This window comes from Apodemus sylvaticus, chromosome 5 (assembly GCF_947179515.1).
Source record: "Apodemus sylvaticus chromosome 5, mApoSyl1.1, whole genome shotgun sequence".
NCBI classification, from domain to species: domain Eukaryota; kingdom Metazoa; phylum Chordata; class Mammalia; order Rodentia; family Muridae; genus Apodemus; species Apodemus sylvaticus.
The window spans coordinates 6,333,174-6,350,386 of record NC_067476.1 but is presented as its reverse complement, the minus strand read 5'-3'; the positions used below and the strand labels follow the sequence as shown (position 1 = coordinate 6,350,386).

The following is a 17,213-nucleotide window of genomic DNA, read 5'->3' as shown; positions in this document are numbered from 1 at the left end:
CCACAGTGCAAGGTTCTGGTTCCTGGTGGGCTGCAACTTTCTCTCCTCAGGTGAGGAAAGTGTAAGCCTGAAGGTGTGGGCACAGAAGCTCACATCCTTGTGGTCCCAGGCCTCAAGGTCAAGGCCAGCAGGTGGTTGGTTTTACTGAAGACTCCCTCCTCGACTTGCAGTGGGAGCCTCGGGCCTTTTCCTTGGCACATGTGTTTCCTCTTCCTCTCATGAGGACCCTAGGACTGGATTAGGAGTCGGTGAGAATTCTTGTTAAGGTCATTTCTTTTTTTTTTTTTTTAAGATTTATTTATTATTATATGTAAGTACACTGTAGTGTCTTCAGACACACCAGAAGATGGGCATCAGATCTCATTACGGATGGTTCTGAGCCACCATGTGGTTGCTGGGATTTGAACTCAGGATCTTCGGAAGAGCAGTCAGTGCTCCTAACCATTAGGCTATCTCACCAGACAGTTAACTTTGTCTCTTACAAGACCCTTGATTCTGAGTCTCCCTGGAAACCCAGAGGTGCCCTGGGTACTGGAACTCATGAGCGTTGGTTACCCAGTTCATCACCAGCCCTATCCATATCACAGCTATTGAGTGTGGGGGTTTTCGAGTTACCTGTGGGAGAAAAGCAGGCGCGACCTGATGGCTAGCCTACTTGGCACACCGTGCTCCTGAAGTGGGAACTCTGCATTCTGATGTAGCATGAGTAGCCAGTAGCTGGCCGATGGACCAGTCTGCACGCTCCATGTCTCCTTTAATGTACTTTCCCTGCATAGAGACCCAGGTACGAGTGCTCAGTACCCAGTCGGAGATGCTGTGCTAACCAGTCCCAGTCCATAGGCTTTCCACCATGTAAGTGGCTGCTCAGGGCAATAAAGCGAACACTGTTCCCTGAAACCGTCTACGGAGTGGTATGTCTCTGCTGTTCACTGTCCCGGAGGCTATTGCTGTCTTGTCAGGCAGTTGCCCACTGTATCTTCACTGGTGATGTGCCCTCTAGGCTGGCATAGCCCAGCCTCTCTGTGCTGAATAGTTTTATGTCAATTTAACACAAGCCACAGTCATTCTGGTAATGGGGACCTCAGTAGAGAAAAATCCCCTCACCAGATTGGCCTGTGGGGGAGAATCTGTGGTGCTTTTTCTTTTTCCATGATTGATGTGGAAGGGCCTAGCTCACTGTGGGCACATCCACCCTGAGCTGGTGGCTGAGCACAGTGTGAGCGAGCCATCAGTCAGCATTCCTCCACGACCTCTGTCAGTTCCTGCCTTGAGGTTCCTGCCGTGACTTCCCTCGGTGATGGACTGTGCTGAAATAAGCCCTTTCCCCTCTAAGTTTCTTCTGTCATTTATGGTGTTTTATCACTGCAATATGTCAAAGACCAGCTTTAACATCACATGGCAAACTGAGGTGGGGTGTAGAGTCGGCGAATGATCATTTGGCAGACTTTTCTCTGAGGGAATAAAGCTCGGATTTACTGGGACCAGCAAATACTTCCTTGAGGCTGGAGGTGGGGGGAAAGACAGAAGAAAATCTCTCTCTCTCTCTCTCTCTCTCTCTCTCTCTCTCACTCACACACACACACAGTGGATCAAGTAAGCCCCAACAACCTCACACGTATACACAAACATGATAAGTATATAACACGTGTACATTTCGTGGCTGAAGCAGAGCTCCAGTGACTTTATTTTTCCTCCCACAGTATATATATTCCAGCAAAATCTTTCAAGCAGTACAAAATCACGATGTGGTTAGGTTCTAATTTTCATTAAGTGATCAGTTACAATGATTATACATAGGAAACCATGTTCCCCAGTAAGTGCCCTCACATGCATAGACATGATGTAGTACAAGCTCACAAAACACCCCAAGAACCCACAGACATTTGCAACTAAGCAACTTGTTACAGACTAAAAATGTAAGCGAGCAAAGATCTTCTCTCAGCCAGTTTCTATTATCGGCGGGCTGCAATTTGTGGTTACAAAGAAAGGATCAATGACTTTATTATTTACCTTAAAAATTAATCTCATAAAGAAATCTTGAGAATCATAAATCAATCATTTCTACTTTAAATCCTGGGTGGGGGGGGGTACACCTACTCATTAACATTGTTATTAAAACCTGTCAGGAAGCTGAGGGCAGAAAGGGATAGAAGAAACTAATCATCGCCTTGACCAGAAGTCCAGCTTTAGCAAGAAGGGCGTGGCAATTGGTCCTAGTCAGGATGCCACTGTTCTTGTTCCCTGACCTTCAAAAGTATCCCTTGCTCAATAATCAAAAGTGTACCTTCCTGAACTCTAAATTGTTCCCTAAGATTTTCTGTGTCAAAGCCATTAGCAAAAACATTTTAACCTAACTTCACTAACAGTCTGTTCTCTCTGGGGGGGCATTGCTAACAATTTACATCTCTGAGTTCGTTCTGGATGTGGTGGATGAATCCTGAGTCTGCTGCAGCAGCAATGCTGGGAGAAGATCAGGCGTTCTTGTGAGCGCCAGTGATACTGCCCAGTGAGGGGCCGCAAGCCCCTTAGAGCTGTCCTACAACTCCTAGGACGGACATGGTGGCACTGAGGGCAGCAAGCAGAGTGAAACTCCACAACAGCGTCTGGTCCTCACACTGGCCTCTCCAGGTGGCTATGCTAACCGGTGGGCCCCGCTCACCATCCCATGACTTCTAAAGCTGTCTTGCTGTTCCTCATGTGGCCTTCAACATTTCCCGCCTTAACATTTGTTACGTGGAGCAAATGAAAGCTCAGAATGTGCCCCCTCCCTTTCTCTCTGAGCAGCCATCACTGTCTACAAGGGAGGGGGCACGTTCTGCTCGCAATTCTAACGCTATCTGGCAACACAACTTAAACTTTCAACTACTCTAACTTTCTAAAACTAAATCAGGAATTCTGTAAAATCCATGAACAGTATTGTTTTATGAAAGTCCATCTTCATATTGATCTGCCCAGTGGAGAGGGCCGTCTCCCAAGAGGCAGTCACAGCAGAACTAAGCAGTGAGGGTCCCCCCACCCCCGTGCCCAGCCACCCCCCCTCCCCCCGTGCCCAGCCACCCCCTCCACCCCCGTGCCCAGCCACACTAGATGAAGCATAGCAGTGACAAACATGGAAAAGAGCAGCAGCAGCAAGAAGCAACCCAGAGACAACCCCTCCCAGGGCTGTGCCTCGCCTAGCCTCATCTGTCACATCTGTGCAAAATAGTGACCATCTCCAGAAAGCTCACCGGCCTACCACAGCTATTCCTGCTTGGTGTCCACCGTCTCTCCCTGTTAAATTAGTTAAGTGAAGTGTGTGAATTTCTCTCTGGGCAGAAGATATAAAGCTGCCACCTTTGAGAGTTCAGCTGTGTCGTCTTCCAAAAGAGCATCTTAGCTGGCCTTGTAAATGAGCTAGCAACCCTAACAGAGGCCGGAGCCCTCGTCTGAGTACCTAGACGCTCGATACCTCCCTACTGTATGCAGTCCTGCCCTAATCTGTCCAGTCTTGGGAAGGAGGTGGTCGATGTATGTGTGTGGGGGAGCCTTCATCTCTGCTTGGGGAGGACTTCACAATGCAACTTATTTGTGGGGAGCACCCACCCACGTTTCTCTGTAAAGAAGCCCAACAAGCTCTGGTTCCCCAGGGTGAACTTTGGTGTCTTTGAACCTGGGTTTGTTGCTGGGACTTTAGGGGAAGACATTTATGTCTCCCCTAGGAAGGAATTCGAGCAACAAATGTATTCATTGTGAAATGCACTGGTTGGGGTGGCCATGTCTCACTGAGACTGACTTCGGGGCAGGGAGGTAGCCAAAAGTCAATGTGATTCCAGGCTTGAGACAAGTGACAAAGTGGGCCAGGGAGGCTACAAGCCCCAGGTCTACTCAGTCAGCCTATGTGGAGAGTTGTTTCCACCAAGTATGGAAGACCTCAGCCAAGTACTGCACTTAAATATGGGCATACTGGACATGACTTGGGACCACAGAGGCACTGAAAGCAGATGCATGGAAAAAGACTCACTGGGTGGGTGTCAACAGGAGCTTGCACTGTAAAACCAGGTAGACCCTGCAGACTATGCCCCAAGATGTAAAGTAGTCTTAGAGGGACAGAAGAGACTGCTCAGACCAGCTCACAAAGCTGTGTCCTCAGCATCCACAGTCAGCAATGGCCTGTCCTTCCTCCTGTAGCTTGAATTTGGCTGTGCTGGGAGGATTCACACCATGGCAACAGCATCAGCTAAGAGTGTTGTATTAGTCAGGGTTCTCTATAGTCACAGAACTCATGGGTAGTCTCTATATAGTAGGGGAATTTGTTAATGACTTACAGTCTGTAGTCCAACTCCCTAACAATGGTCAGCAGCAGCTGTGGATGGAAGTACAACGATCTAGCTGTTGCTTAGTCCCACAAGGCAAGCAGGGGAAGATGAGTCAATCTTCCTTCTTCCAATGTCCTTATGTAGGTCTTCAGCAGAAGATGTGGCCCAGATTAAAGGTGTGTGCCACCATGCCTGGATCTGGGACTTGCTTTGTCCCAGATGACCTTGAACTCAGAGATCTTCCCATCTTCATCTTCTGGGATTCATAGCCACTGTGCCTCAAGATCTCCATGTCAATATCCAAGTCAGAAACAAGCCTCCAGATTAAGATCACAGGTGAGCCTTCCAACTCTGGATTGTAGTTCCTTCTAGATATAGTCAAGTTGGCCATCAGGAATAGCTACTACAATCCACCCCTTGTCAGCTTGGCACAAATATCTCATGTCCACATGAAACAATAACAAGGTCGTGAATATGCCTAATGTGATACATCTATTTCTCATACAATCACAAACACATTTGTAAATTTACAATGGGGCAATGTCCCTTGGGAACATTCTTTTAGTGTCCCAACTTAAATACCAATTGATGTTAAAGAAACTGGAAGGACAAATGTATTCTTTTTTTTTTTTTTTTTTTTTTTGGTTTTTTTGGATTTGTTTTGTTTTGTTTTGTTTTTTTTGAGACAGGGTTTCTCTGTGTAGCCCTGGCTGTCCTGGAACTCACTCTGTAGACCAGGCTGGCCTCAAATTCAGAAATCTGCCTGCCTCTGCCTTCCAGAGTGCTGGGATTACAGGTGTGCACCACCACTTCCAGGCTGACAAATGCATTCTTAACAAAATAAAACAGAAGCATTCATATTACTTTATAATCCTTGCTTCTGCCTTAGCTGGTATTTATAACTACCTTCCTCTACTACCCATTCTGTGTTTCCTTCACCCTCTGCAAGCAACTCAGCAGGTCTTGGCTCTTTTTCTGGAGGATTGACCCATACCTTCATTCCTGATGGGTCTGCATCCTTTGTCATCCTGCTTGGATTAGGCTGTTGTAGTTTCCCATTGACTTTAATCACAGGACATGGTAGTACTAAGAGAACCTCTAAGGGATCTCCTGCACTCCAAACATAATCCTGTTTACCTCCATTGTGGAGAGGCAATCCAATTTCCCCATGGTCATCTGGATCTATCACCCCTCCTAACACTGTTATTCCTTTCTTAACCTGTTGGTTTAAGGGCATTAGAAGCCCAGAATGACCAGGGGAGGTCTGAGCTTCCAGTTCAATGGAATGTTTGTTGTGGCTCCTGGTAGGAGCACTGCCCCCTCTGGAACCAAAACTTCTAGGCCAGCAGAACCTAGAGTTATGGGGACAGGAAGCAAAAATTTTCCTAGAGGGTCACTAGGAGTAATAGTGAGTGGAACTATTCTCTTTTCCATCTCTTGATTCCTGGACCCATGGATCCTGGCTATGGGAGAAATTGTACCATATATCAGCACTGATTCAAAGCATATACTGCCTTCTGAAGAACTCTGCCCCAGCCCTCCATACTTCTGCCACCTAATTGGTGCTGTAACTGTGTCTTCAAAAGGACATTCCATCTTTCTACCAGACCAGTTGATTCAGAATGCTAGGGAACATGGACCCAGACCAGTGGATTCCATGATCATAGGCCCACTGTCACACTTCTCTGGCTGTGAAATGAGTTCCTTGGTCAGAAGCAATACTGTGTGGAATAACATGACAATGGATAAGGCATCCTATGAGTCCACGGATGGTGGTTTTAGCAGAAGCATTAATGTGTAGGAAAGGCAAATTCATAACCAGAATAAGTATCTACTCCAGTAAGAACAAAATGTCCTTTCCATGGAGGAAGTGGTCCAATGGAGTCAACCTGCTACCAGGTTGCTGGCTGGTCACCTTGAGGAATGGTGACTTACCAGGGGCTCAGTGTTAGTTTCTGCTGTTGGCAGATCTGCCATTCAGCAGCAGCTGTAGCCAGGTCAGCCTTGGTGAGTGGAAGTCCGTGCTGCTGAGCCCAAGCATAACCTCCATCTTGGCCACCATGGCCACTTTGTTCATGTGCCCATTGGACAATGACAGGGATGGCTGGGGAAAGAGGCTGACTGTCCACAGAACAGGTCATCCTATCCACTTGATTATTGAACTCCTCCTCAGCTGAAGTCACCTTTTGGTAAGCATTTATATGGGACACAAATATCTTCACATCCTTTGCCCATTTGGAGAGATCTATCCACATAGTTCTTCCCCACATGTCTTTCTCACCAATTTTCCAATTGTGATCTTTCCGTGTCCCTGACCATCCAGCCAATCCATTGGCTACAGCCAGTGAGTTAGTGAACAATCACACATCTGGCCATTTCTTCTTCCAAACAAACTGTAATACCATGGTGTTCTGCCTGAAATTCTGCCATTTGTGAAGATTTTCCTTCACCTGTATCTTTCAGGGTTGTCCCAGAAAGGGGTTGTAATGCTGCAGCTGTCCACTTCTGGGTGGTACCTGCATAACATGCAGAGCCATCAGTAAACCAGGTCCTAGTCTTCTCTTCTTCAGTCAGCCAGTCATAGGGAACACCCCATGAGTCTATAGGCGCATGCTTGGCAGCAGATGACATTGTAACAGGAGTAGAAACCGTAGGCATCTGAGCAACTTTTTCATGTAACTTACTTGTGCCTTCAGGACCTGCTCTGACCTGATCACGTATATACCACTTCCATTTGATAATAGACCTGCTGCTGTGCACATCCTACTTTATGACTTGGAGGGTCTGATAGCACCCAGCTCATGATGGGCAGTTCAGGTCGCATAGTAACTTGGTGTCCTATTGTCAAACATTCTGTTTCCACTAAGGCCCAATAGCAGACCAAGAGCTGTTTTCAAAGGGATAATAGTTGTCTGCAGATGATGGTAGCTTTGCTGCAAAATCCCAAAGGTCTCTTCTGTGATTCACCTACAGGGGCCTGCCAGAGGCTCCAAACAGCATCTCTATCTGCCACCGACACCTCAAGTACCATCGGGTCTGCTGGATCATATGGTCCAAGTGGTAGTGAAGCCTGCACAGCAGCCTGGACCTGTTGAAGAGCCTGCTCCTATTCTGGGCCCCACACAAAGCTAGCAGCTTTCTGAGTCACTGGGTAAATAGGCCTGAGTAACACATCAAAGTGAGGAATGTGCTGTCTCCAGAATCCAAATAGACCCACTAAACTTTGTGCTTCTTTCTTCATGGGAGGGGCCAGGTGCATAACTTATCTTTCACCTTAGAAGGAATATCTCTGCATGCCCCACACCACTAGACTCCTAAGAATTTCCCTGAGGTAGATGGTCCTTGAATTTTGGTTGGATTTATTTTCCATCCTCTCATATGCTTATGTGTTACCAATGAATCCAAAGTGGTTGCTACTTCCTGCTCACTTAGTCCAATCAGCATAATGTCATCGATATAGTGCACCAATGTGATAGTTTGTGGGAGACAAATGATCAATATCCATTTTAACTAAGTTATGACACAGGGCAGGAGAGTTAATATATTCTTGAACCAAAACTGTAAAGGTACACTGCTAACAGCAAAACTTTTAGGTGTCTTATCAAGGTCCTTCCTCAGGGGAACCTGGCCACCACTTCATTCAAGGGGCCCTGGGTCTGTAAACTGGCTCAAGTCTGGAGATTCACTGACTGAGGTTGCCTTTTGCAATCCTTTTGCCATGCTCCAATGTAGTCTTTCTTTCATTTGTTTGAGAATTTTTCTGCTTATATAGATCAAACAGTTATGCAGTAGGCTTCCTATCTATTTCATGACTGATTAGCTAATATCAAAGGTCCAAACAAGTCATGCCATTATAAATTTTACCTTTCCTGTGCTGACCATTATGGGATATGTCATTATAAACATTGTTTTGTCTTCCTTGTCCATTATAATAACTACGATCACCTTGTCTCTGGCAATTCAATGTTGCCACCTGGGCCTTGGACCTTGGTACCATCGATGTCTTCCCTCTGTGCTGTGTAAACTGTTGATACATGCTCAGAGGGCAGATTCGAAATGCTCCCAACAGCTAGTCGGTGCATCTGCTTCTAAAAGGGTCTGCTCTAGCATATAAACTGAAAGAGAGCTTCAAGGTCCAGAGATCAGGAGAGGCTGTCCTGGCCACAGCCTAGCTTAGCCAGGAGCCTGGCTTTTGACCCACAGGATGCAAGGGTCAACAGGACCTTGCCCTTTAGTCCCTGGATATGAGCTGTGCCCTTCAGCACTCCAGCCTCCCACCTCTCCTTGACCTGCACAGGGTAACATGCTGGGGTCAAAACCAACTCCCACAGTGCCGACCAGCCACCAGTCCCAGCCTCCACCACCACCCCTGTCCAAAGTCCCGGTGACTATGCAACCTTAGAGTTTGCCTGGCTCAGCCACTGCCCGAGGGCTTTATTAACTAGGTGTCCTTCCCTCACACACCACAGAGGCTGGGACACAGAATAAGACTTGGGCAATGTTTTCACCTCCTCCTGTGTAATCAGCTTGTCAGCCTGGTGAGCAGAGTCTGAGCTCAGTTTTGTTTGGGTTTACTGGGACAAGCTACATCTGGATGGACCAGGGAGTTCTGTCCCTTTTCTCAAGGTCCCACGTTGCCCCAGAGAAGTCTCATGCTGGTGGGGACAAAACCCAACTAGCCTCAAGGCAAAGATTGAGACCTATGGCAACAGTGGTCAGCCACTGTTTCTGCTACCCGCTTCTGACATGAGCAGCTCCGTGGGCAGCCATGAGGGCCTCTCACCTCCATCTTTGCTTCCTGGTTCCTAAGCCCCTGAATGCCAGACCTGGGTCTTAGGTATCTCTGGTTCTCTGGAGCTACTTTGTATGCAGTACATGCTCAGTAAATGTACATGACAGACAAGCTGACAGCACGCAAGGCACATAGCTCCATGCAAGTAAAAGTGTCTAGTCGTGAACTCCAGCACCCCATCTCTAGTACCTGCTCTGATTCTTTGGGTATCCAGAGGTTTTGGAACATATACCTGGAATGGGCACAATATCCTGGATACAGGCAGACGGTGGGCAGCTGCCTGACTTCTTCCATAGCCTGTCTGGTCCCAGGAGTGAGCAAGCTGGAGCTGGAAACACAGACTAGTGCCAAGATGACCTCACCGGGGGCTTCAGTTCAAGGAGGGACGGTTCTATCCACACAGCCAACTATAGCTTGAGCTGGCTATGCAGATAGAGAACCAAGGTAGGCAAGATTGGGAAGGCAGGATGCTGGGGTCACTGCAGCAGTATGGAGACCCCCCTGGTTAGAGATGAGGAAGGGGATATGACAGAGAGGTCATCCACAGAGCTGGGCTCCGGTTTCACACCCCTTCTCTGCTGGCCAGCCAGGAGAACTGCCCATTTGGCAGCTGTCCCAGCTGGGCTGGCCAGGAAGCTGGGGTGGTGGGAGGTGCAATCCTGGCCCGGTTGTAGGCTGGACCGGCAGCAAGGGAGTGGGTAGGTGGCCTGTTCAACTAGACCCAGATGCAGCCTGGGAAAGAAGGGAGGGGCAGTGTCCTGACAGCCCCTCTGGGTTAGGGTTGGAGCTAGCTACTCACTAGCTGGGACCTCCCTCTTCTTCTGGTTCAAGGACCATGGAATAGATGGGAAGGCCATAGATAACTGTGGGAGCGTTGGGGGGGGGGCGCTTCTGGGAGGGCTCTGCAAAGTGCCTTCCCCTCTTGGGCTCTCTACTACCCTGCTGCTGCGTTCAAAAAGGGCCCTGTGTCTGAGGCCTTAGGCCTGTGTCCTGTGTCCTGGCCCTTGGGAAGCCAGAGGGAGACAGCTGCAGAAGCCAGAGGGCAGGTTAATGAAACATCTGTTCTGAAGAAGGAGGAGCAGGCTGGGGGCCTGGCTGCCCCATCCCCCACCCCTGCCGTGACTAGCTGGGCTGGCAAGGAAGGAGCACGTGGCAGCTCCTCAAGCCAGCAGCATTGGCACTGGGCACAGTCTGGAGAGGAAGGAGGCTCCTCTGGCAGGTATGCAGTGCCTGGCGTGGAGTCCTGAGGTAGAGGCACTGCTAGGACTTGCAGAGCCTCGATCGATCGGGTCCACAGCATGCTGAATTTTCCTTGCTAGGAACCTCTCGGGAGCGTCTGGAAATCCAAGGACATTGAAAGACTAAGGTATGTGTCGATCCCCGCTGATGGGAATACCTCATCCGTGGAAGCCACAGAAGACTTGACAGCTGTCACCGTAGGGGTGGGGATGGCTCAAGAGACTGCAAGGGAAAGGACAGCTCCTGCCTAAAATCTAGCCCCTCCTCACTCTCCCTCAGAGCATAGACCCCTTGGAGTGGGGTACCGAGGTGGGGGGCTTGGCTCTGACACACTCTTTGCCCTGCCGTGCTCTGTGAGGGTTCAGCATGGTCACAAGTGGGACATAGTGCCACTGTGGGTCCCAAGTCTGCAGGCTGGGAGGGACCAGGGGAGAATTTGACTTCCAGATCACTGTGAAGTTTGTTCAGTGTAGTCATACAGAGGCCTGGGACAGAAGCTTCCCGTGCCTCAGTCTCTTCCCCTAAAATAGAGACAAGAGTCAGGGGCCTGGGACCAGCCTGGGGGAAAAGAGTGCGTGGAGAATGGATGAAGTGGAGATGAACGCACAGGGCTCATCACCCACACTGGACGGTGGAAGTGACTTCCTCAGTTAACTAGCTACTTGGAAACAGGCATAAATACTAAGGAAGCCAGCGCCACTCTGCCGAAGGGGCATGAGACATCCCTGGGAGGCATCTTTCTTTCTTCCCTGCACTGGGCAGTGATCCTCTCTCCAGGAGACACTCTGGGCACTATCAGTCCTGGTAGACTTTTTTTTTTCTCGTGTGTGTGTGTGTGTGTGTGTGTGTGTGTGTGTATCTGTGTGGGACAGGGTTTCTCTGTGTAGCCCTGGCTGTCCTGGAACTCACTCTGTAGACCAGGCTGGCCTCAAACTCAGAGATCCACCTGCCTCTTCCTCCCAAGGCTCATGAAGGCGTGCACCACCACTACCTGGTTTCCTGGTTAATTCATATCACTACATTTTGAGGCATAAGGAGACGGGGGTGGGTGGGCTTTCTGAAGGAAGGGCTCTTGATGATCCCTTGAGGGCAGCTGGAAGGACTCTGGAGGGGACAGAGAGAAGTGAGAGCCCTAAAGCCAGTACCGAGTCCATCTGCAGTCCTGCCTGGGGTGGGTATCTAGACACCACAGCCTCCACTGGCTTTTATTGGGAGCTACTGAAGGGGAAATATCTTATGTGGGGTTGAGTGCGGATTGTCTTAGGGGATTACCCTAGGGTCCTGCTGGTCTATTGCCAGCCCCAGTTTGGGGTTTTGCCCTATTGCTCCTTCATGGCTGCCCACCTCTGCTTGGCTCCCCTTAGAGATGACCCCACGTGTTCCTATCAGTGTCATTTGCTTCCTCTGGGGCTGCACCTTTCCCTCCAGCCCTGGCTCAGCAGCTCTAGGGCCTTGCTCTAGCTCAGAGCTGGACATGGCACGCCTCGCCTGTGCTCAGGATCTCTGACAGGCGCTCACCAGGCCCTGGATGCTCCCACTCCTATACCATGCTGTCCCTAATGCCCCTCCCAGAGCCCTTATGCCTATCCGCCTATCCTCAGATGCCCTTTCTCTCTGTATAACCACTCTTTCTTGGGCCTGATTTGGAATATCTCGCAGTTGTGCCATCCCCACCTCTCTGACACCCACTCCCTACTCAAAGCTGTCTCTCCTGAGGCCAGCTAGAGCCTGCTGGAGAGTGAATGGGGGAGTGGTGGGGGATGGGAAGTGAGTGAAGGAGTGAATGGGGAAGTGGGTGAGTAGATGAGTAAGTGAATGGGGTGGGCTAGTGAATGAGTGCAGACTGGATGAGTGAGTGGGGGAGTGAGTGAGTGGACAGTAAATGAGTGAGTGGGGGAGGGGATGAGTGAGTGGGGAGAGGATGAGTGAGTGGGGAGAGGATGAGTGAGTGGGGAGGGGATGAGTGAGTGGGGAGTGGGGGTGAATAGCTGAGTGGGGTGGTGGATGAGTGAGTGGGGAGGGGATGGGTGAGTGGGGAGTGGGGGTGAATAGCTGAGTGGGGTGGTGGATGAGTGAGTGGGGGAGGGGATGAGTGAGTGGGGAGGGGATGAGTGAGTGGGGAGGGGATGAGTGAGTGGGGAGGGGATGAATGAGTGGGAGAGGGGATGAGTGAGTGGGAGTGGGGGTGAATAGCTGAGTGGGCTGGTGGATGAGTGAGTGGGGGAGGGGATGAGTGAGTGGGAGTGGGGGTGGATAGCTGAGTGGGGTGGTGGATGAGTGAGTGGACACACACCACAGAGGAGCAGCAGAAGGAAGGCCAAGGATGAAGGTGGGGAACCGCTGCATGGGCACGCACTTAGCACTTAACAATGTCTGCCCTGCACCCCATCCAACCTGACTGTCTTCTTGGCTCCCCAAGGTACAGGAGCCCTAAGTCCCCATGGCTTCGCTGAGCCGGGTCCTCCGCGTAGCTGCAACCTGTCCTCGTGGGAGATCTGCTAGGAGCCTGGGGCTACAGCCCCTAGCCAGGGAGGCCAGGCCCGCCACTGAGAAGAGCGTTCCCTACCAGCGAACCCTGAAGGAGGAGGCCCAAGGTGCCTCTGAGGTGCCTCACGGACCAAGCCAGCCCCTGCCTAGCACGGCCAGTGTGGTGGTCATCGGCGGGGGCAGTTTGGGCTGCCAGACACTGTACCACTTGGCCAAGCTGGGTGTAAGTGGAGCGGTGCTGCTGGAGAGAGAGCGACTGACCTCTGGGACCACCTGGCACTCAGCAGGTGGGAACCTGGGTGTGGGCAGGTCAGTGGGACACAGCAGGGGGTCAGGCTGGGGAGGGAGTGGAGCTGGAGAGGAAAGCTGTATGGCGAGGTGGAAAGCTGTATGGCGAGGTGGAAAGCCAGCCAGACTTTCTTCTCTGGAGAGCTGTGCTAGGGAGAGTGGTAGGCGCTGCCCGTGGCCCTCTGGGAAGGGCTGAAGCTGCGTCCAGGCAGCTGTCTGTACTACAAGCAGAACCCCTGCTCCCAGAGGAAGCCACTAGGTAGACACGCCTGCAGGAGGATGGAGGGTGGATGGCATGTGTGGTAGGGGCTCACAGTCTGTGGCACCCTCCTGACTCACCCTGTGCATGCCTATTAAGTACCCACAGCTCCACGTCCTCAGCCCTTTAACCAGTGGTGCCCTGGTGAACAGCTGTCAATCTGATGTGTAAAACCACTTGCACCTCAGCGGCTGTCAAGAAGTCAACGTGAGGCTGCTGAACCTGGGCCCTGGAGAACTGATACAGTCTGGCCCAGTGCACACTGCCTCTAAGCCAGAGGTTTTCAACCTATAGGTTGTGACCCATTTCGGGGCTGCATATCAGATTTTTTTTTGCATATCAGATATTTCTATTATGATTAAGAACAGAAAAATTACAGTTATAAAGTATCAATGAAATAATTTTATAGCTGGGAGTCACCACAACACGAGGAACTGTACTGAAAGGTCTCGGCATTAGGGAGGTCGGGAAGCACTGCTTTAAGGCCATCTCCTGAGGCCGCGCCAGCTGGGCTGTCAGGCCCTGCCCGTCCATGCCACAGCAGCCTCATTCAGCCTCAGCCTCTGCTGTCTTAGGAAGACTGGGATTCTGGGTCCAGTCAGTTACAGTCTCACCTTTCACCTGCTCTGGGACTTTAAATCCAACCATTTGGTGCCTGTGAGGTTTACCTATGAAATAACCTCTCAATGTCAGATGTGGCTGCCTAGGTCCTATTATGTCAGTACTTGCGAGCGGAGATTGGAAGATGACCAATTCAAGTCCATTCTTGGTCACATAGCAAGTGTGAGGCTCGCCTTAGCCTCTCAAAACCCTACCTAGACTCCAGCAGGCCTGGCGCATAGATGCTCGTTAATGGAAGCCCTGAATATTGTCACTAGGCGCTGCCCCAGCATAGCCCTAGCCTCCGCCTGGGGCAGGCTCTGTCCTATCCAACCTCCCTGGGATCCCCACAGCCCCTCACTATTTCTCTGGAAGAGGGGTGTGATGCCACCCTGCAGGGCACTGATGGTGTCCCTTTCTGGCCCAGGGTTACTGTGGCAGCTGCGGCCCAGCGATGTGGAGGTAGAGCTTCTGGCTCGCACACGGCAAGTGGTGAGCCGTGACCTGGAAGAGGAGACCGGGCTGCACACAGGCTGGATCCAGAATGGTGGCCTCTTCATTGCCTCTAACCGGCAGCGCCTGGATGAATACAAGAGGCTCATGTCGGTGGGTGTGCCCCTAGGGGAAGCTGGGCTTGCTTTCTGCAGGGTGACTCAGGTGAGGGATTGCATTCCATAGGGGGAAAGTGGGGTGTGTACCTCATGGGAGCTCACATAGATGCTGCGTTTTGTGGGCATACATCGAGGTGGAGGAGGCCCCAGTAGTGAGTTCATGCAGTAATCCCTCGGCCCTGGAGGCAGAGCCTACACATCGGGGGTTCCCACCCAATCACTGCTCTTTGCTGGCTGGGCTGCCTGAATAGAGAGCCTTGGTCACACTCTCCATTCAAAGTCCCTGGAGAGTTCTGGGGGCGTGGTTTAGTCTGTAGGGTGCTTGTTCAGTGTGCACAAAGCCCTGGGTTCCACCCCAGCTCTGAATAAAACAATGTGGTGTTTCTCCTGCTCTCAGACTTAGAACAATTCAGATTCTCTGAGTTTTACCTCTAATGTAATCTGTAGCCTGGTATAGTGGGACATGCCTCTTACCCTATCAGAAAGATCAGGAGTTTAAGGTCATTATCCTTGGCTATATAGTTTCTGGCCAGGCAGAGACCCTGCCCCAAAAAGAAAAATATCCTTAAAGAATCCCATTGCTAACTGGGTAGAGTCCTGTTAAACAGGTCATCTCCTCCATTGTGTTGGTTGTCCTTGGTCCAATGACATATGGGGTCATGGCCTGTTTGACAGTGCCATCAAGCCAGGAGCATATTGGCGTTTCTTGGGGAAACCTTGAAATCATCAGATGTAAAATATGAGACTGTGAGGGTCATTTTGATTGTATCCTGACACACTAAGCAATTTGTAGCTCATTCTTGTCTAAGCTCCTAACCAACTGCACAGTTTACTATCTGCTCATTCCTGGGAGTGGGTGTTCAGTCTTCTTACAAATCTGCCACTGGGGCAGATAGAGCCAGAGGGGTGTGGCTCCAGGCCCTGCCTCTGCACTGCTTCCACCCCTCACCTTCTTGCTGGAGAAGACCTAGTCCTCTGGGCATAGAGACCTGCCTAGGCTTCTAGAGGCAGCAGCAGCGGGGTTGTACCTAAGGGCCTGAGTCAGGTAAGGGGCCTGAAAACCTGCTTCGCAGGGGCTCAGGTACTGTCTTCTGGGTTTTTCTAGTTGGGCAAGGCCTATGGTATAGAATCCCACGTGCTGAGCCCAGCAGAGACCAAGAATCTGTATCCGCTGATGAATGTGGACGACCTCTACGGGACCCTGTATGTGCCACAGGATGGTACCATGGACCCTGCTGGCACCTGCACTACCCTCACCAGAGCAGCAGTGGCTCGAGGAGCTCAGGTACCCATAACTGCCAACTCTGGGTCTTTGCTCTGGGTTCACAAAACCCTGAGGCCAGAGAACAGGCTCTGTCCTTGGCCTGATATATGTGGTCCTGGGCCAAGTTGGGACTGCTCAGCCTTTGGGTCCATTGTATTGTCCCATCCCTTCACAAGGATCCATCTCTGTCCCAAAAGAAATCTCTAGATCCCATCTTATTATTCTGTCTTTTGCCTCAGCCTCACGCTTACTGTAGAAAAACTTAAAATGATAAACTGGGGAGGTGCTTCGCTGGATAAGTGGACTTGGTGCTCAGACATGAGGACCTAGTTTTATATCCCCAACATCCATGTGGTAGGTGACTGTGGCTGGGTTTTCTGTTTGCCATCCTTGTGGAAGCAGTGAGCTTGAGGTTCAGAGAGAGAGCCTGTCTCAAGGGAACGAGGCAGAGAGCGACAGAGGAGGCCTCCAAATGTGCTTCTGGGCCCCACTTTCATGTTTGATGCGGTGATAAAACACCCTGACGAAAAATAAGTTAAGGAACGAAAGGACTGACTAGTCTTACAACCAATGGTTTAACGTCGAGAAGTCAAGGTAGAAACTCAAGCATCCCACACTCAGGAGTAGAGAGAGGGGTGGGAGGAGGAGGTGGAGGAGGGAAAGGAAGAGGGAGAGGGAGAGAGGGGGAGAGGATAGATAGATATGAGTGCACCCATGCCCAGCTATCTTTCTTCATTCATGCAGTCCAGACTCAGCATAGGGAATGGTGCTGCCCACAATGGGCTAGGTCAATTAACAACCAAGTCAGTTCTCCATAGACACATCCATAGGCCAACCTGATCTAGATAATTCCTCAGTTAAGTCTCTTCCAGGGTGATTCTGGGTTGAATCAAGCTGAGATTTAAAGCCAATTAGCACAGTGCATGCACCCATACACACCCCCATACACTGAGACACCACATGCAGCACATGCACATACCACATACATGTACACACAAAGACAAACACAAAGAAAATTAGAAAAAAAAAGTCCCGCAAGACTGGAAATTTTAGCCCATGAAGGAATAACAGACACATCTTATTAAAAACCAAAGTGGGCCGGGCAGTGGTAGCGCACACCTTTAATCCTTGCACTTGGGAGGCAGAGGCAGGCGGATTTGTGAGTTTGAGGCCAGCCTGGTCTACAAAGTGAGTTCCAGGACAGCCAAGGCTACACAGAGAAACCCTGTCTGGAAAAAACAAAAACAAAAACAAACAAACAAACAAACAAAAACCCAAAGTGATGTATAAATATTTTTTTTACTTTTCAAATGACTCTTACCTACTAGGAATGCCAGCGATGCTTTGCTATTCTGAATGAGTATCCCACCCCTGACAA

At 50.3% G+C, this 17,213-nt stretch overlaps 1 protein-coding gene across 1 annotated transcript in view; it reads left to right on the top strand.

The window, feature by feature from the left end:
* Positions 1-9,809: 9,809 nt before the first annotated feature.
* The window catches only part of Sardh (sarcosine dehydrogenase), a 63,865-nt gene continuing 56,461 nt past the window's right edge, over positions 9,810-17,213 (top strand). Inside the window, exons 1-5 of the mRNA XM_052181940.1 lie at positions 9,810-10,306; positions 10,407-10,453; positions 12,746-13,100; positions 14,388-14,566; positions 15,677-15,856. Coding sequence (XP_052037900.1) covers positions 12,767-13,100; positions 14,388-14,566; positions 15,677-15,856 — 693 coding nt within the window. The 5' untranslated portion in view covers positions 9,810-10,306; positions 10,407-10,453; positions 12,746-12,766. The remainder of the gene's footprint in view (positions 10,307-10,406; positions 10,454-12,745; positions 13,101-14,387; positions 14,567-15,676; positions 15,857-17,213) is intronic.